Below are 20,341 nucleotides of genomic sequence, written 5' to 3'. Positions count from 1 at the left end.
GCAGCCATCAGCCTGGCTTGTGGCTGAGCAGAGCTCCCCCTGTGGGAGCACACTGACCACCAGGGGGCAGCTCCTGCATTGACCGTCTGCCCCCTGGTGGTCAGTGTGTGTCATAGTGACCAGTCATTCCCAGTCGTTCTGCCATTAGGGTCAATTTGCACATATATAGGATAGTTGCACATATTCCATCCAGGAAGCTGTGCTATTGTTTAATTGACTGGTTCTCATGGGTTGCGTGTTTAGGATGTTTCCAGGGTTTGGGTTTTGTTAGTTACTCTGCTGTTAACATCTCTGTTCTTAAAGGCAAACTGACTCCCTACCTGTGTTGTTTCTCTCTTTCGAGGGCGCTATGATGCTCGGGCCCGGGTCCTCATTTGCCACGTGACCTCCCTCCTCCACCTGCCTGTGGGGGAGCTGGATCTCCTTGAAGAGACATTCCTTGAGAGCCTGAAGGAAACCAAAGAGGAGGAATCTGAGTAAGCGAGCCCTGAGACCGGCCCCATCCACCAGGAGTCCAGAACTGCCACTTGAGTGCACTTTCCAGATAAAAATCCCCTCTTTCCATTAAGAGACAGTACACAGAGCACCCCAAGGCAGCCAGACTGGCCGTGTGGCCTTAGCAAGTCACTTTCCCTCTCTGGGCCCCGGTCCTCATTTCCAGGAAAAGGAGATTGAATGGGTGATTGCTAAGGGCTTATGACTTTAACATTCTATGGTCCCAGTACCCTGCTTCACATCGGGTTCTTGTCCGTGGGCCGGAGTGGCCTGGGTTCAAATCCTACCTCTGACATCCACCCGCCTTTTTTACCTTGGGCAGGTGCCCTCCCTTCTCTAAAGTACAATATTCTTATCTGTAAAATGGGAATAAGGATAGCGTCTTCCCAGGGTGATTGTGAAAAAAGAATGTGACCATATTATAAAGTGCTCGGCCCAGGGCTGGCATGAGCAAGTGGTTGGTATGGGAGTCCTTCCCTTCCCCCCTGCCCACGTGCCCCGGGACCTACCAGCTGTAGAGCGGCTTTGCTATCTGTGCATTGTCGGGAGTGTGTAGAGGGTTATCCTGGCGGCAACTTGGCCAGAGCTCAGCTCTTTGCTAAACACAGAATCTAATCCCAGAGCAATCAATCGATCCTGTCACAGCCTAATTGTAGGCTCCGTGCACCAGGCACGTCTCCCAGCCTTGGGTTTTGTTCTGCCACGGTGACGGTCTGAGCAGCCAGGTCGTGCCAGCTCAGCCCAGCTGGGAATTTAGCTCTGAAGCCAAGTTCAGACCTGGAGCCGCCCTCCTGCCAGGGTTTGAAGGGCAAAGAGAGAGGTGGTTTGCTTGAGAAAGGCGGAAGCTTGGTCTGTTTTAAAAGCCTGACAACAGACTTGCTTTGACTCCCAGGGCTGTGTTAAGAAAGAAACATGTCGCCCTAACCGGTTTGGCTCAGTGGATGGAGCGTCCTGTGGACTTCTGAGCAGCCAGGTCGTGCCAGCTCAGCCCAGCTGGGAATTTAGCTCTGAAGCCAAGTTCAGACCTGGAGCCGCCCTCCTGCCAGGGTTTGGAGGGCAAAGGGAGAGGTGGTTTGCTTGAGAAAGGCGGAAGCTTGGTCTGTTTTAAAAACCTGACAACAGACTTGCTTTGGCTCCCAGGGCTGTGTTAAGAAAGAAACAGGTCAATGACCACCATCACGAGGGCTGCCCAGCGTCGGGAAATGTATTGGACATTTGTAGTGTCTTAGGTGCCTTGAAATGAAGGAAACTGTCAGCTGTCGTTTGCAAAGCTTATTGTCAGAAAGAAACATATTACCCAGAGGATTTGTTCTGAAGATGCCGGTAGTCAGACCAGGGAATGTGTAGAAACAGAAGTTCTAACACAGCCCAGCTCTGCCACTTACCAGCCGTGTGACCTTGGACAAGTTAGTTCACTTCTCTGGGCCTCAGTTTCCTCACCTGCAAAATGGGGATGATAATAATAGCGCCCTGCTCATAGGGTTCGCATGGGGCTCAAATGAGTCCATACATGTAAAGTGCTTCAGGCGGGCCTTGTACAGAGCAACTGGCTGATAAATATCATTTGCTATAGTATCTGTTATCATGGCTGTTATTACTATGTATGAACTCTTTCCTCAGAAAAATACTCGACGTGTGGAGTTTTTTAATTCAATGTTGGGGACTTTGGACACTTCTCAGGTTCTATCTGTGGTCTCTGGAAGGACCTGAGACCCAGGAAAAGCATAGCAAGTGTTTAGCCTAGTTCTTGGTTTGATTCTGCTACCCAGCCTCTGTGTGGCCCTGGACATGTTGCTTTCCCTCTCTGGGCACCAGCACCAGTTTCGTCACCTATACAAGCAGAGGATCGAATTGTATGTAGGTTTCTTTTAACTCTAAGGTTTTGTGTTTCTGCAAGGCGAGCTTATCACTCGGCACCCCAAGGGGATCCTTTGCAGCTGGGGTTCAGGGTGTGACGTACCTCCTTTCTGTTCTTGGGTTCCTGTCTGAGTCCGTTAGCCATCCAGGTTTTCCCCGTTTCTTTGATGATTTCAATCCTTTGTGCCTCAGTTTCTTCATCTCAGACTTGGGGATAATGGTAGTATCTCCATCATTAGGCAGTTAAGAGGATTCAATTAATGAATACATATCAAAAGCTTGGAACAGTGCCTGGCACATAGGAGGTCTCAGTGAACATTAGGTAAAGTCCTGCTGGAGGTTGACCCTGGTCACATCATAAGAACATTGTCAACATCTAATTTCTATCGAGTGTTTAGTAGATGTAGGCACAAGAGGTCTCCTCATTGGGGTGTTCCTAACAATCTCCAGAGGGTTTCACAGGGAAGAAACGGGAAGTCAGAGGAGCGCCTTAACTTGCCCAAGGTCACCCAGTGGTCAGGGCATCATCTGATTCTACCACCTATCCAGTCTGCACGTCACTGGCCATATTCCTCAAGGCCTGGTTGGCCAGCCCAGGTTCCCTCCTTAATTCTGAAGAAAGCAGTAAAGATAGTTATTTTATGGAGCTTTCTAAGCTTTTACTAGGAAGTGTCTCTAGATATCCCAGAGATAAGCTCTCCCTCTCTATCAACTGGAGAAGGTGACTAAAACAAAGAAGAGGGTGGGGCGAGGATGACTGCAAGGGGCACCCTCCCCGGGAGATCGCCTGGAGGGAATGAAACTGATGTGTGGGACCCTGAGATGGACAAGGTGACCTCTTGCTCTTGATTAAGCATCTGTGGCTCCAGCCTGGGGTTTGGCCCAGATCTGTGTTTAAACTCCCGCCTCTGTCTTTGGAAGGCGGACCTGGAACGCCAACTCAGGGTCCTCTCTGGCATTCCAGAACCCGAGTGTGGCCAGGGACTAGGATGGCGGAGATCGCCATGGTACCTAACCAACAGGCAAAGTCAAGAACAGGAACGGAGCTTCGTTTGAATTGGGATTTGTGCTCGGAGCTCTCACTTCAAACTATAGGACAGGCACATCATCGATGTCACTCGGAGCGAATGTCTCCTGCTTTCCATGTTGACGTTCAGACAAGGGAAATAATAGCAGGAATAAAACACCTGGATAATTAATGATGACTGGCAAAGTTCTTCGTGTTATGTACAAAACAGTTATGAGGCACGTTCAGGTGCTTATATAAATAAGGAAGTAGATTGGCAGTTCAGGCGAATGCCAAGAGAGAGAGAGAGAGAGAGAGAGACTGACTGGGTAGGGGAAATGCTGCATTCTTTTTGATTCAGCAAATGTTTATAAACATTTCAATAATAATACAAAGCAGAATTCTAGAGATTAATGGTTCATCTAATCTTGGCAAAATGAATTTGATACACTAGCATTCATACCTTTAGATACAGCAGCCTCAAGAACTATTTTTACTTTTTAGTTATTTTCTTCCCAATGAGGCTATGAGTCTCCCCCTCCATAAGCTCAGCTAAACATGATGATTACTGTCTAGAAGCAGATGGGGCTGACAGATGTCAAGGGCACCAGTTCAAAAATGTGACTGTGTTCTTAAAAACAAACCTGTAGTAATCATTAAAATGTTATAACATTCCAGCTTTGTTCTAATACCCCAGAATTGTATTCTCTTTTAAAATAATTTTATTCATTTAAATTACAGTTTACATTCAATCTGATTTTGTATTAGTTTTCAAGAGTATAGCATAGTGGTTAGACAATCATATAAATTACCGCGTGTTTCCCCCGATATTTCTGATACCTACCTGGTACCATACATAGCTATTGCAACCAGAATTTCATTCTTTTCTTTTTTATATGTATATATTTTTTTATTGATTTCATTTCAGAGAGGAAGAGAAAGAGAGAGAGGGAAATATCAATGATGAGAGAGAATCATTGATCAGCTGCCTCCTGCACTCCCCCTACTGGGGACAAAGAACACAACCAGGGCATATGCCCTGACTGGGAATTGAATTGTGACCTCCATTCATAGGTCAATGTCCTGGTTCATAGGTCGATGCTCAACCACTGAGCCACACTGGTCGGGCCAGAATTTCATTCTCGATGGTGACTGGCCTATGCTCTGTTCCGTGCCCCTCTGATTTTCATAGATGTGGACAGTGAGTGGGGGGATAGATCGCCGCAGCAAGAGGTTCAGGGTCAATCCTGGTCAGAATGACTTGGTTCTGTTCAGGAAACATTTTCTGAGCACCCTGCAGGTCCTCGCCCAGGGCCAGCTGCTGAGGGTGGAAAGCAGGAGAGGCTCGGCCTGTGCCCTGGAGGTCTGGCCCTGCGGTTCTCACACTAGGAATGCAGCAGGTCCCCGGAGAGCTGGTTACGGGTAGTTTCCACACCCTCACGCCCAGAGCTTCTGGCCCAGGAAGCTGTGCCTTTAATGGCTACCCTCCGGGGATTCTGATGCAGTTGATCCAGAGCCCACCCTCTGAACATTGATGGTCTAGAAGTGCAGGCTAAGACCATCGGACAGATGACAACATGCCAGGGATGTATGCGGACCATTGCCCAGAGCTCTCACCAGACCCCTGGGAATTAAGTATTGTTATTATCCCCCTTTGCTGAGCATGTGCCCTGATGAGGAATCAAACCGGGGCCTCCTGGTTCATGGGTCAGTGCTCAACCACCAAGCCACACTGACAGGGCAGGACGGACTATTTCTCACCATCTTGTGCAGTTCATGAGGGAAGAGATGAGAAGGAAACAGATGTTGGTCCAGATTGCCAATCCCTGGCACCCAGAGGGCCCCCAGGTCATCCACTCTCAGTCAGTGTGTTGATTGAATGAATAAAGAAGGAATGGATTTAATCTTTACAAACCAACTTCCTTAAGAGGTAGGTGTTACTGTCCGAGTTTTACAAAAGAGGAAACTGAGGCTCGGGAAGACGCAGGAGCCACCGTTGGTCAGCATTCGCCGGGTGCCTTTGTGCCGCATGGTTGACAGACTTCCTCTTCACCGATCCCCACCGCCCCTCGAGGGGGAATCCTAGCCCTGACTTTGTAACATGGGGACAATCGTGACACGGCTTCAGGGATAAGATAAACCACATGAAACATAAAGCATGGCAGCTGGCATGCAGGAATTCCCGATCAGTATTAACCATCTTTTATCATCGTCTGCTATCGCTCTACACGTTGAATTGTCCAAACTCCAACTTCAGTTCAGAGTTCGTGCCCCTGATGTCCGCTTGGTCCTACTCCTTAGTGTCCTAAAGCACTGAGGACCGGGTGTCCGTCAGGAAAACAGGGCTGAGTGACGCTCTGAGCACTCACGTTGGCTATTCTCAGGATTCAGCTGACCCAAAGCACTCTAAATGCTTCCCTCCTGCTACATCTTATAGCTTTTACATTTCCACTCTGAACGATTCTAGCTAGTGCCCCATGGCCAAGGTCTCCAGAGCAGACGTTTCTCTAACCCATCTTTGAAATCGTTATTCTGAAAGAAATTGGTTTCCAAATATCCCAGAAGGAGGCGAGCTCAGATGTCGAGGGGAAGGGAAGGAAGGAGGGAGGCGAGGGAGTCTGTGATTCTGTTTGGTACTCGTCTGGGTCCATCTGTTAAAAGATATTTTTGTGCTTCTTTTACTGCTATTGTTATTTTTTTGTCTTTCCATCGTTCAAATTGCAACCCTGTTAGGATGGATCCTTTGGGTAAGTAGAGCATCCCACACACTGGGATTCCCCAGCTGGGTTTTAGAATGTTCTCGGCTTTTTAAAAGCATCGATGGGCCCAGGGTGACCTTGGTACCTTGCTCTGAATGACAGAGTGCCCAGCATTGATCCCAGCTTGGGGGTTGGTGAGGCGGAGGGGTCTCCAGGGGTTCCAGGCACCAATGACCCTAAGGACCGACCTCTTCTCCCTCAGAACGGCCGAGGCGTCCAGGAAGAAGAGAGAAAACCGGAAGAAATGGAAGCGCTATCTCCTGATAGGCCTGGCGACCGTCGGAGGCGGGACAGTGATCGGTGAGGCCAGCGCAAGCTGAGGTGGTGGCACATGGGTCCATGCAGTTTAGAGTGACGGGAGATGTCAGGCTGGGAGTGGAGAGGGCGGAGATGGGCTGGCAGGTGTCCCCGGGCACGTAGTAGGTGCTCCATCAGCAGTGTGTTCATTCGTGTGCCTCTGTGGAAGGCAGTGGGTAGCTCATGGGAGAATAACCCAGCAGGCCACGTCCTCACTCCCACCTTTACTCTATTTTCTGCTTTCTTTGCAGGAGTGACCGGGGGTCTGGCCGCCCCTCTTATTGCCGCCGGGGCCGCGACGATCATTGGCAGTGCGGGGGCAGCGGCTCTGGGCTCAGTGGCCGGCATAGCTGTCATGACGTCGCTGTTCGGTGCAGCTGGAGCTAGTCTGACAGGTGAGGTTCCAGAGGAGGGGGCAGTGAGGAGGGTGGCCCGACTCCTAAAGGACCCACCCAGATTGTCCCCAGTGATGGCTCCCCGGGAGATGGAGGAGGAACACACGACTTTTCTCATGCTGGGTCCCAGCCCTGCCGGAACTAGCAGCAGGCTGCACAGAGGACTGGGTGATCGCTCGGCATGGGTCGGTGCAAGGCCTGCGTTTGAGAAACTGCACCTTGTGTAGTAGACGTCCTGAGAAAGGTCTCATTGGACCTGCTTGTCATCATTTAGGAAGTTTCCAGACAGGCCTCCTCGGAGACACTTGGGCTTCCTCGTGTAAGAGAGCACATGGCTACTCTTCATTTACCAGCATCTCCTGGGGGAGTTTTCCCAAATCATATGTGTCAGCAGCCCCCCACATTCCTGTTCCACTCCTCACATGGGTTGTCGCTTTCCACATTGAGAATCTTGGTCAGTTTGATCCACTTTTACTGAAAGGAGTGTGTTGTAGCCCTGACGTTTGTGGGCAGGAAAAATGACATAGAACCGACTGAGTCAGGACAGAGTGGTAGTTATGAGCCTGGGCACTGAGCTCCAACCCCAGCTCTGCCCCTCGGGGGCAGCCCAGCCTCTGGAAGCCTCTTACCCTCATCGGTAATTGGGGACAGTAATGGCACCTGCCTTAGTGAGTTGAAAAATGAGACATGTGTCCAAGGGCAGGGCACCTGGCCGGCACTCACGGTGTGAGCTGTGAACACAGAGAGCCTCTCTGACTAACATCCCCGGGACCCAGGTCACCTCCATTCTCATTTCTGTGTCTGGGTCTTTAGGATACAAGATGAAGAAGCGTGTGGGGGCCATTGAGGAGTTCACATTTCTGCCTCTGACGGAAGGCAGGCAGCTGCACATCACCATCGCCATCACGGGGTGGCTGGCGTCCGGCAAATACCGTGAGGACCAGAGTGGAGTGGACAAGGGTGTAGAGGGGGTAGATGTTGGCTGAGCGGGCCTGCTGCTGTGGGCCTGACCCTGGCTCTTGCCTGTGTATGTCTTTAGAGGGTGGGTAAGGGAGCCCCATTTTGCAGAGGAGGAAACTAAGGAGACTTCATTCCACATCCATCTACTCATCCATTCATCTGTCATCCATCATCCATTCATACAACTGCCTATCCATTCACCCATCCACCCAACTATCTGCACATCTATCCATCATCTGTCCTTCCATCCGTCATCCATCCAACTATCCATGCATCCTACTCTCCATCCATCTATATCCATCTATGTATCCATCCGTTTACCCACCCATCCACCCGTCAATAAATCCATCCATTCAGCAGTATGTATAGGTACACACCGTGGGCCTCTTGTCTCCCCCCGAGGGTGAGTGGTCCCCTGTCTGGGAAAGTGGGGTGTGGCATCCTCTAGCACAGACAAGAGAGACCCCACCTACCTGTGTCCTCCCCAGGCACCTTCAGCGCTCCATGGGCTGCCCTGGCCCGCAGCTGCGAGCAGTACTGCCTAGCCTGGGAGGCCAAGTACCTGATGGAGCTCGGCAACGCCCTGGAGACCATCCTCAGCGGTCTTGCAAACATAGTGGCCCAGGAGGCCCTAAAGTACACAGTGTTGTCTGGTAAGTCCTCCTGTCTCTACCGCCAGCAGCATGCCCCCTGCTCCCAACCCACGCTGGTACCAGACCTTTGCATACCTGAGGCCCCAGGTGAGCCAGGCACTGTGCTGGACCGTAGGAACATGGAGAGGTTAAGACACTGAGTTCCTGTCTGTGAGAAGTGTTGGGTCTTCTTGGGGAGGAGACAGGTAAATGGCCAATCCCATTATCACATAATGTATCAGTTGGTTCTTGCTGCCTAAGAAGCCACCCCAAAATTCGGTGACTTAAAATAACCTCATTTATCATAATAGCTCTGGAGTCATGAGGCTTCATTTGGCTGGCCTTTGCTGGGTCTGCTCGTGGATCTGTGGGTCAGCTGACTGTCCACCGATCCAGCTAGCCTGGTCTGGGGCAACCAGGGCAACTTGGCTCTGTCCCATTTGTCTCTCCTCCTCCTGGGATCAGCAGGCTAGCCCACACCAGTGGCAGAGTACATGAGAGGCTGGCCTCCATGCACAAGTCCACTTGATGTCTCACATCTATTAGCATCTCATTGGCCAAAGCAAGTCACATGGCTGAGCCCGTAGTGGATGAGCAGGGCAGGGGCGGGACACTGCAGAGTTACCAGGCTAAGTGGGAGGGTACCAGGTGGAGGGACAAAGCGGGGTCATCTTTGGAATCTCACACATGACAGATGCCTGAACAGAAGGGATCTGGTCCATGTGTCAGAAACGCATGAGCTTCAAGTTTCTTCTTTGCTATGTAGCAGTTTGACAACACTGGGAGAGCTTACAGGTTCCAAGGTAGAGATGCACATGCACTCACTCAGGCATCCAGTAGCCAGCCAACCCCTTCCCCAAAAGGACCCCTACCGCCTTCATCTCTGACATTGCACCTCCCCAGGCATTACGGCTGCCCTGACCTGGCCGGCCTCACTCCTCTCTGTCGCCAACATCATCGACAACCCCTGGGGGGTCTGTCTCCATCGGTCAGCAGAGGTTGGCAAGCACCTGGCCCACATCCTGCTCTCCCGGCAGCAGGTACCTGGGAATGGCTGCAGTTGGGGGCCCATGGGTGGGGGGATGATGGGGCTGACTTGCACACAGATGTCAGCCCTAAATACATCTGTGTGGAGGTCGCCCATTGGCTTTGGGGGAGTGGGTGGTCTTTACTGCTCCTCTAACTCAAGTCACAAAAGTATCCTAGGATAGACCAGTAAGAATTAGAGACTCTGCATCCCTAGCAGGTAAGGAGGTGAGGACTGAATAACAGAGGCACCTGCAGATAAGGACAAAGCCAGGTGTTTCTTCATAGAAGTGTAGCGCTCTCGCCCGCCCGCGTGGCTCAGTGGTTGAGCATTGACCTATGAACCAGGTAATAGTTCGATTCCCAGTCTATGCCGCGCCAGCACAGCCAAGGGTTCAGTGATCCTGAGGAGGGGCAGTGAAGGATTAAAGAAAAGACAGACAAGAGAATACAGCTGGGGTTCGGTGGATCTCCGGTGCCTGGATGAGGACACAGAAAGACCCAGCCTGCAAGTCAAGGCTTTATTTTATAGTGAGATCAAAACAAGGGTAGTGGTCAACATGTTTACAATGTTCTTGTGAGTTTCACCTTGTTTTGGCAGCACTTGCTGCACCTCCCAACAGCCCATTAGCTACCTAGGAAGGAACTAGGGAGGGCTCTAGGGTTAAGCTTAATTATGCTAAGAGGGCTCTGCCCTCCAAGCTGGGATTTGTTTGTGGCCCTGACACAGGTCAGTCTGAGGCTTAACCCTAGAGCCGCTCCCCACACCGGTCAGGGCACATACCTAGTGTAGGATGTGCAGCAGGCAGCTGGTCGATGATTCTCTCTCATCATTGATGTTTCTATCTCTCCCTTACTCTCTAAAGTCAATAAAAATATATATTTTTTTAAAAAGAAGTATAGAGCTCCCCTCTGAACAAATCATCAGTGGTCCAGATACCATGTAATATGGCCCAAGTTACATCCACATCCAAGACCATCAGAGGCAGGAAAGTGGAGTGAGGGCATGCCGGGAAGTCACGCCAGTTGCTTCCTTCACACCCCTGGGCAGGACTCAGCCCTGTGGCCGTCCCTAGCTACAGGGGAGTTAAAAACATGGTCTGTGGCTGGGAGCCCACAGAACTCAGTTCTGTCTCCACGGACATGGCGGATGATGGGTGTTGGAGATGAGTAGCAGCCTCAGCCACCAGGGTCCTGCAGAGCTGGAGTCTGATTTAATGGTTGTCGACGGCAGTAAATGGAGGTGGGCACAGGTATTGGCACAAAAACAAGGAAAAGGAATAGACTGGTGAGACCGGACTGGGCTGGGCCTTGGGAGCTCATCTGCTCCTTCCCTCTCCTGCCAAGCAGAACCTGTGCCCAAATACCCCAGATAACTTCCTTTTTCTGTGTTGCCTTTTCTACAAGTTCTTTAGTCAGAAAGTTCCTCTTTACGTCTAACTTTACTCCCTACTCATATCATGTGAGGACAGTATTTCATGCCCCACCTGCCTGTCTAGAGAGAGAACAGCTGGCCCTCCCATGTCACTCTGCCTTTTTCCATCGCATCTGGGGTGCCTTCCACCTCCTCTCCCGGCTCCAGAAAGGCCCCACTTCCCTGCAGTCATTTGCCACGAGGCAGATGAGTCCTGCCTCTGGGGGCAGAAGAGATGGCAGCTGGATTATGGTTTGACTGAAAGGGAATTAACCGGGCCAGGGGCTGCCTGTGGGCCTGGGAGGAAACCGACTCCAGCGTCAGGCGTAATCCTGTGTGAACGAGGGCCCTGACTCTCCTGATTGGGCCATCAGAGCTCGGGGGGCGGGAGTAGCACATGCATCATTCATCGAGTTCACGGCAGGCGCTGAGGAGTGGGCAAGGGCCACCCTCTTCGGGGCCCATGTTTTGCTAGAACCAGCTGTGTCCCCTCCCAGACACCTGTGTCCTTTTCCCCCCAGGGCCGGCGACCTGTCACTTTGATTGGCTTCAGCCTGGGAGCCAGAGTCATCTACTTCTGCCTGCAAGAGATGGCTCAGGAGAAAGGTGAGTCTGGCTCTTGTCACAGGGGAACACCCTCCCCAAGTGGACGCCTAGTCCAGTGGTTTGGGACCTGGAGTCCTGAGTCTGCGAATGTGTTCTCAGCTTTTAGAAATAACAGCTCACCGTTTAAAACCGCTGGAAAATAGACAACATCGTAAGTCCTTTGGAAAATCAGGTTTTTTTTCTGTACATAAAGTGGATGTGAGTCCTGTAGTCATGACATTGGCCTTGACATCCTAATGCATGTTCTTGAATGGGAGGAGGAGGGGGAAGAAAAGTTCAAAATTGAGCGGTGGGCAGAGCCATGTTCCCTCTGACGCTCAGGGAGGGTCCTGCCTTGCTCTTCCGCTTGTGGGGGTTGTCGGCTCTCCTTGCGTCCCTAGGCATATAGGTGCATCACTCCTATCTCTGCCTCCGTCTTCACATCACCTTCTCCTTCCTTCTCTTCTAAGGACAGTGTCTTTGGAGTTAGGGCCCACCAAATCCAGCATGACCTCATCTCAGGATCCTTAACTAATTATATTTGCATAATTTAGTTATATCTGCAAAGACCCCTTTTCCAAATAAGGTCTCATTCACAGGTTCCAGGTGGACATATGTTTTCTCTGCAGGTGCCTTTGGGAGTGGCTCGTGCCCTCCAGTGGCATACTTCCGGTGCCCAGAGCGGGTAGCTTGAGTGCCACTGCTCCGGCCTCGGGTAGGGGAGGTCTCCAGGGCGGAATGCGACTTTGGGACAGATCTGTCCGCAGAGGCAGCCGTGGGAGGGGGCTGGGCGACTGCGGTGCAGAGCTCAGGGCACTTGGGAGTGGCCCACTGTTTGTTTGACCCAGACCAACCTCTCTCCTGGTGAAGCTTAGCAGCAGCAGGACGCTAAAGGCAAGAGAAGCAACTGAGGCAGGGAGTCCTATTCCTGAGAGTAGAGGGTGGGTGGGAGCAGGGTTGGAGGTGCACCCAGCCTTCTCCCTCGGGGCTTCCTGGAACGCCTCCCTGAGCCTCAGCTTCCCCACTTAGAAAGCAGAGCTGGTCATTCCCACCACGCGCTTGCTTTGAGGAGCAAGCCAGGTGCCGTGTAGAGTATTTTTGCAAATTGCCAAACCCCTCCTGGACGGACCAAATTCAGCTCCAGGACGCCAGTGCAGCTTCCGCCCTTCAGAGTGTCTGCCACCCTAAGGCCACTCCCCGTGGTCAACACCAGCGTGCGATCTGATTGCTGACGGTTGCTAGCAAGCCAGGAGGGGTGGGGCTGTCCGCCGTGGGCCAGGCCGGAAGCAGCCCGAGGAGGCAGGGCTGGCTGACGGGTGTTATTTTCAGGATTGGCGTCACCAGCGGGCATGGCAGAGACCCTGGAGCCCAGCAGCATGATTCATCCCTGCTCTTTATCTTTAGCTAAAATGGACTGGGGATCAGAGCTGTTTTCCTGGTTGCAAAGGCAAGGTGGACGTGCAGTCCTTGGCATTCGGGGTGGAAGGGCCACGCCCTGTGTGTGAGCCCTGCGGTGGGTGGGCCTCACCATCTCCTCTGTACCGTTTTGGAGGACCCTGAGGCCCCCTGTAGCTCTCAGCAGCCTCCTTTCCACCTGGTTTTGTCCACATCAGTGAACAGTGTCCCATTCCCAGTTTGGGTAACGGGACCACCATGCAAAGGCCCTGGGGAGGCTGAGCTGTTTCCAGCAGGAGCATCCAGCCTGGGGTCGGAGGTCAGGCAATAATCACCAAGGAGGCTGCATCTGGAGCTCTGGTAAAGGCGGGCTCCCGTTCCTCCCAAGGAGAGCGTGTGCCTTCCCTTTCTATGTACACGCTTCCCCGCCCGGCATCAGCAGAGACGGAGCACGTCAAAAAGGCATCCCTTGCCTGCCTTTCCTGCTCTACCTGCCACAGATAAGCCACCTGGGACCTCATGGGCTGCTGGGAGGACCCCCTTGGAGACCCCCAAAGTCTCCCCATCCTTAGCTCTCCCTCCCCTCCAGTAAATGGCTTTGTTGAGCTGCAGAAATGCCACTGACTCCTACTGCATAAAGCCATGTTCCGTCTTATTACAGCTTTGTGCAAATAATACCTATAGTACCGCAGTCTCTCTCTTGGGAAAAAATGGGGGGACTATCTCTCACACAAAACCCAGTTCTTGCTATAGAAACGTGTGGGATGTAGAGAGGCAGGATGGGTGTATCAGTCAGCTAGTGCTACAGTGATGCCACATAACAAACCACCCCCAAACACAGATATGTCCAGGATCTAGAACAGCCTGTTTCTGGCTGTAAGTTTCTGGTTGTAAGTCTATTCCACGTGCCTTTGTCCTGGTGAGGCTGAAGGGGCAGCAGCCACCAGGGGCACACTCTTCTGGTTTATCACTAGAGTGCAGAGCCAAGCCAAACCACACATGCAACATTTAGACCTCTGCTCCCGTTGTATTTACTAGCATGCTGTATCAGTTACTTATTACTGCCAACAACCTATCCAAACAGTAGCTCGGAACAGCAATAACGGATTACTTATCGCAATTCTACGAATTGACCAGGCAGTTCCTCTCCTCGTCTCACTGGTGCAGTTGCCGTGAGAGCTGGAATGCCTGGGCCATCCAAGTCCATCTCACTCACTGTCTGGCCGTGAGCGCTGGCAGCCACCCAGGGCGACTCAGCCCCTCCCCAGCCCTCTCACCCCCAGGAGGCCTGCCTGACTTCCTTATACGCTGTTCTCGAGGCAGCCTTTTAAGATGGCGAGAGTGAAACCTGCAAGGCCTCTGAAGGCCGAGATTCTGGAACGCAGCACTTCTGCACGTTCTGTTGGTTAAACCAAGTCGCAGGCCTGATCGTATTCAAAGGGACCAAGGGGGAATCGATTCCTCTTCTGGGGGGAGAAGTGGCAACGAATTTTTGGCGATTTTTAAAACTTGGATTTTTTTAGGGGGAACAGGGGGAGAGAGAGAGAAAGAGAAACATTCATGTGAAAGGGTTGCCTCCCGCACACAACCTTCTGGTGTATGAGAGAACACTCCAGCCAACCGAGCCGCACCAGCCAGGGCTTGGCAATTTGTAATCTTCCACATGTTCTGCTGGCCAAAGCAAACGGTGGCTGAGCCCTGGGTGTTAGGGTGGGCAGTGCACTCCGCCCATGGCGGGGGGGCGGGCAGTGAATAGTTGCCAGGCAGTAACTCAGACTCTCACAGTAACCACGACTCTCACAGTAACCCAGACTCACACAGTAACCCAGACTCTCACGGTAACCCCGACTCTCACGGTAACCCCGACTCTCACAGTAACCCCTACTCTCACGGTAACCCCGACTCTCACGGTAACCCCGACTCTCACAGTAACCCGGACTCACACAGTAACCCCAACTCTCACAGTAACCCCGACTCACACAGTAACCCGGACTCACATTGGGGAAAGGAAAGCATGGGCTTTGCTGTCAGCTGAGCCCTGGTTCTGAGTCCTGCCTCTGGGCAGCCTGGGTTCGGCAAGGACACAGCCTCCCTGGACATCCATCTCTCCACGTGCAGCAAGAGATTAGTGTCGCCGCTGGGCAGTGGCAAAGACCAGAGAGCATGGAGGTCAGGCAGGCAACCCCAGCTGGGTCCTGGTCAGCACGTCCTCTAACAGCCTCAGGCTCAGGTCCCTGCAGGTCCAGGGGTGGCTGCAGACTCCCCTGGCTCTAAAGCTGCTCCCCCGCCCCCCGCCCCGGGGGAGGCTCTTGACAAGTTGTCATTCTCTGTGCTGTCATCCTTTTTCTCCTTTCCTAGTCATCTTTCCCCCCAGCCCACGCAGCAGACCATCTGCCAGGCGCCTCATTACCGGGAGCGACGTGCTCTTATTAATAGGACCGATTCTCCATTTAGAGGAGAAAGGCCTGTCTTTGGCTGCAATTAGCATAAATTACATGTTAACTTCAGATCGGTAATGCAGGCCAAATCTTCCGTTCCCCTGCGGATCAAGCTGAATCCATTACCATTTTCCATGTGGCTGTGGCAATCGGAAGGGAGGCTGGAAGCTGGCGGGAGGGAGGCAGGTGGCCTCTGGGTGGCAGGGCTGGTTAGTGAGACACTGAGATGTCCTTGCGCCTCCGTTTTCGGGGATGGTTCCCAAAGCAGCTGCCTTCCTGCCTCTTTCCTGGTCGCTGCTCCCTCCCCTGCATCTTCACGGCCCACGGAAAAGAACTGGGGCTTTGGTGTTAGGCGGACCTGGATTTGGGGCCTGTCGAGCTGTGGGACCAGGGGGAGGTCATTTAATCTCTCTGAACCTCAGCTCCCTCATCTGAATATGGACTTAGAACACGTACCTCGAAGGCTTGTGGGGAGGTTAAAATGAGGCGATGAGTATGAAAGTCCCCGCCCTGACTTGGGCACACTCAGTAACCGTTTCTTCCTCTAAACTCCTCTGAGGACCTACTGTGCACAGGGAGCACTGGTGAGTGTCATGTAGGCAGAGGAGCTTGTCGTTTTGTGTCCACTTTCCAGCCTGGGGGTTAGATCCTGAACTCCGTGTAGGCGGGGTCTGCCTCTGCCCCAGCCCCCCATCTCCCTGGCCCGCATGTTCTGAGTGCTCAGGAAGATAGAGGAGCTAGACTTGGGTGAGGGCAGCAGGCCTGTGCTGATGAGCTCAGGAGCCAGCATCAGATTCACTGCGTGCCAGGCTGTATGGGAAGCACCTCCATGCAGGATCTCAATATCATAGCATCCCTGGGGGCTGTTCTCCTGGCTTCACGGATGAGAAACTGCACCTCCCAGGGTATCCTAAGTGCCAGAGCCAGGACTCGACCCCAGGACATCTGGCCCCAGAGCCCTCACTTCTAACCATGAGCTCTTCTTTGCAGAGGGCCTAGATCTTGAATGATGGGCGGGTCATCCAGTGGAGTAGAGGGAAGGGCGTTCCGGAGGGTCGGTCAGCAGGGCCAAGGCGGGCTTCTCCAGAGTACCTGGGAGCATTAAGTCCAGTGTCTCTGTAGCCTATGAAAGGGGACGGAGGTGGAACGGTGGAAATGGTGAGGGCAGGAACCTGGCACAAGGTCTCAAATGCCTGGCTAAGGAGTCTGACTGGTTAGACAGTGTGATGCCTGAACTGAGGAGTAAATGAGTGGTAGTTGGATGGGTTCTGTGGATGGAGGAGCTGGAGGAGGTCGGCCCCAGGCGGCCTGTAGTCCACCCACGTATGCACACTCACACTCACACACTCAGGTACTCACGGCAGCAACTCAGCCAACCCAGGGGCCTCCAACACCCCCCCTTTTTTTTAGATCAAGGGCAGACTTCCCAGCATGCCCTCCAGGCCCCGCTTGTGAGCCGCTTTCCAGCACCATCACCCACCGCTCTCCACCTCACACCGGTTCGACTTTCCTATCTCCTCCTACCTCACCTCACAGCTTGGAGGCTAGAAATATACCTCCAGTGCGACAGGCCCTGAGGAGACTTGGGTGAGAGCCCCAGCGACTGGTGGTCCCCAGGAGCCCAGGAGCTTGGCTAAGGGGGCCCCTCACCACAGAGGCAGCAGTGATACCCAGCATGTTACCCACCACAGGACCGGAGCTGAGGCCTGTGTGAGCTGAGCCCAGCCCAGCAGGGAGCAGGCCTCAGGCAGATCCCGGCCCAAGCTCTGAGCTTGGTGGATGGCAATTTGCTCTAGACTATGCTCGGGGCCCAGAAACAATGACCTCTTGAAAAAGCCTTGAAAATGCAGAGCTGCCCACATCTGGTAATGACTATACTAATAGTGACAGCAGTGGTAGCAACAGCTGCCATTGCAAGGGCCCAGCTCTCTGCCTGGATTTGCTCAGGGATTTGTGTACACTTTCTTCAACCCTCCCTACAACCCCATTTCTCAGACGAGAAGAATGAGATTGAGGGGAAGGTGGAGTAGCTTGTCTGAGAACTAAGATTTATCCAGAACTCCTATTTCTATTATTACTAGAGGCCCGGTGCACGAAATTCGTGCACTGGCGGGGCGGGGGGATCCCTCAGCCCAGCCTGCACCCTCTCCAACCTGGGACCCCTTGGGGGATATCCAACTGCTGGTTCGGGCCTAAACTGGCAATTGGACATCCCTCTCACAATCTGGAACTGCTGGCTCCTAACCACTTGCCTGCCTGCCTGCCTGCCTGCCTGCCTGCCTGCCTGCCGCTTCTGCCTGCCAGGCTGACCACCCCCTAACCCCTCCCCTGCCAGCCTGATTGACACATAACTGCTCCCCTGCCGGCCCAATCGCCCCCAACTGCCCTCCCCTGCAGGCCTGGTTGCCCCCAACTGCCCTCCCCTGCCAGCCATCTTGTGACAACATGGGGGCAGCCATCTTGTGATGACGTGGGGGTGGCCATCTTCGGGCGGCCATCTTGTGATGACGTGGGGAGGCCAGCTTGTGACAATGTCCATTTCCTTCTCCCCTGCATCTCCAGGACCTGGTAAGGGACTTGGCACAATGATGTACGTATGGGGGACTGCATAGCTGGTCCATCAATACAACCTTCTTAATGCTGCGACCCTTTAATACAGTTCCTCATGTTGTGGTGACCCCCAACCATAAAATTATTTTTGTTGCTACTTCATAACTGTAATTTTGCTACTGTTATGAATCGTAATGTAAATATCTGATATGCAGGATGTATTTTCATTGTTACGAATTGAACATAATTAAAGCATAGTGATTAATCACAAAAACAATATGTAATTATATATGTGTTTTCCGATGGTCTTAGGCGACCCCTGTGAAAGGGTCGTTCGACCCCCAAAGGGGTCGCTACCCACAGGCTGAGAACCACTGATCTAAGTGAATGGGGTGTTTCCAAGAAGCTTGGCCAGGGATTATGCCAACTGCCTTTCAAGGCATTGCTTCCTCTTGGGGATGCAAACGCCCTTGATGTTGGCCAGGGAGGTCGCGGGCACCCTGACGGAGCACCGCGGGCTGCAGTATCCGGGTGACCAGCATGTCCCCAGGTCTGGTCCTAGGCTTTTCAGAAACATGAGTTTATCCGTTTTGCAGCGAGAACTGATCAGAGCCCCATTATGCAAATGCACAAGCTGAATGCTGACTCTTTTAGGTCCACCCATAATCGCCACTCAGCAGACGGAGCAGATGTCCATGCTCGCTGCCCACGTGCCTGGGGACACAGTACGTGCCAGTTTTGGTGGCGAGCACAGGGGTACAGAGGGAATGGTGTCCAGGGACATTTCTCTTCCGATGATCATCCCAGAGCCCTGGACAGACCCCTCTCCTGTGACCATGCTGTTCCCTTCCCTCCTGGCCTGCCCCTCCTTCAGAATTTGCAGAAGCAAGTCCTGTGCATGAGACTTGGTCCATAATAACTGAAGAATCTGGACTGTCTGCAGAGAAGGAGCATTCCTGGGGGGTTTCCAAACGGGAAGGAAACCCTCGAGTCTCATTAATTTACATGTTAATTAACCATCTCAGTTCATGGCGTTCTGTAGTGGAAACTAGGGTTGCTTTTCCCTGTATCTAGGATGCCCATGAGCATCAAGCCTGCTTAGCCGGTATTGTCAAAACTGTTATCTTTTAGAAAATTGCCAGGCCTGTTGTGCAGAAGAGAAGATAGAAACGCTCCTGCCTGGGGGTCAGTGCATAGACCACACTTTGTGTTTTAAAGGCAGGGCCTCAGTTTTGGGGACCCTGTCCCTGCCACCCCAGGACAGGATGTCCCTGTGTAAACTCTGACCTTTTAAGTCTGTACTATATTCTTCATTATTCTTGATTTCCTCTGTCTTTTGTTCATTAATTTATTCACACCTCCACTCATTCATTCATTCATTCATTCATTTATGCAAAGCCACATCTCCTTCCTCAAAGGATTGGCAGGACTTCTCAGGAAATACAGCACGAAAGCAACAACTTGTTGATACTTATAAAACATCACAACCAGAAAAAAAGACAAATCTGAATGGGACACATAAACCAGTTGAGGGGCTCAGATACAGGGGAGCAGGGCCTGGATCTGAATTCCAGCTCCACTACTTACAAGCTGAACAAACAGGCACATGCTTAGTCCCCAGGCCTCAGTCTCCTCACCTGTGAAGTGGGTCTAGCAATATTTCTTCAGAGGATGATTAAGAGGATTAAGTGGGATCGTATATGTAAAGCACTTAGCAGAATGGCTGCCTCAGTGTAGGCACTTAGTAACCACTATTTTTGTCCCTGTTAGGGTTAGTAAGGTATTTTTCTCTTGTGATTACCCCGTTGCTGTAATTGAGCTGAGCATTTAGCTAGTAGCTTCCTAGCAATCAAAGCAAAACGGAAGGTCCGTGAGGGCACACGGAGGTGCCAGCTGCACAGGTAGCATTTCAACCTGACTTACTCTGCCGGAGAGTTGCACCCTCTTTTAGGAGCTGAGCGCTCAGGTTCAGGCTTACTCAGCCACCAGAGCCTCAGACATCTCTGCCTTTGGCTGGCCAGCAAGGTCAGGGCTGGGCGTGCAGACCTGGAACAGGGAGGGGAATGTCCTGGTGGGAATAATCTCTCCAAGAAGCCTCCTGGTTGTCAGGAGGCTTGTAGCAGGGGCTTCCTCGGAAACTGAGCTTAGAGATCGGGTCTCTTCAGCTTTGGGGAGCATGGGAGACTACTATTAATTAGGCGGCCGGTCCCAAGTTGCATTTTCATTTGAGTGATGTTACATTTTGGAATTCAGCAGTTGCTAGAGATTGAGGCTTCGTTGGACTCGTTGAACCTGGATCAGAGAGCAATGGGAAGTGGGGTTAGTCCATCCGCCACATTCCCCTGCAGAAATTCATGGAGAATGGCTGCTCATCTCCAAAACAAGGAACCGTCGTTCCAACGGGAGGAGGAGGGGAGGAAGCTGATGTTTATTGAGAACCTACTATGTGCCGGAGAGGGACAGACTCCATCTTGATCTTCTTCCCAGGCACCTTGGAAGGTGTGGGCCTTGTTATACCTGGAAGCAGGTGTT

At 52.3% G+C, this 20,341-nt stretch overlaps 1 protein-coding gene across 1 annotated transcript in view; it reads left to right on the top strand.

The window, feature by feature from the left end:
- TMCO4 (transmembrane and coiled-coil domains 4) overlaps positions 1-20,341 on the top strand; it is an 82,945-nt gene that overhangs the window by 26,380 nt on the left and 36,224 nt on the right. The window contains exons 6-12 of the mRNA XM_005883035.2: positions 344-476; positions 6,320-6,417; positions 6,666-6,809; positions 7,623-7,742; positions 8,258-8,422; positions 9,305-9,441; positions 11,363-11,447. Coding sequence (XP_005883097.1) covers positions 344-476; positions 6,320-6,417; positions 6,666-6,809; positions 7,623-7,742; positions 8,258-8,422; positions 9,305-9,441; positions 11,363-11,447 — 882 coding nt within the window. The remainder of the gene's footprint in view (positions 1-343; positions 477-6,319; positions 6,418-6,665; positions 6,810-7,622; positions 7,743-8,257; positions 8,423-9,304; positions 9,442-11,362; positions 11,448-20,341) is intronic.

This window comes from Myotis brandtii, unplaced genomic scaffold (genome assembly GCF_000412655.1).
Source record: "Myotis brandtii unplaced genomic scaffold, ASM41265v1 scaffold754, whole genome shotgun sequence".
Lineage (NCBI taxonomy): Eukaryota > Metazoa > Chordata > Mammalia > Chiroptera > Vespertilionidae > Myotis > Myotis brandtii.
The sequence above is the reverse complement of the archived record's forward strand: the minus strand, read 5'-3'. Positions and strand labels throughout refer to the sequence as shown.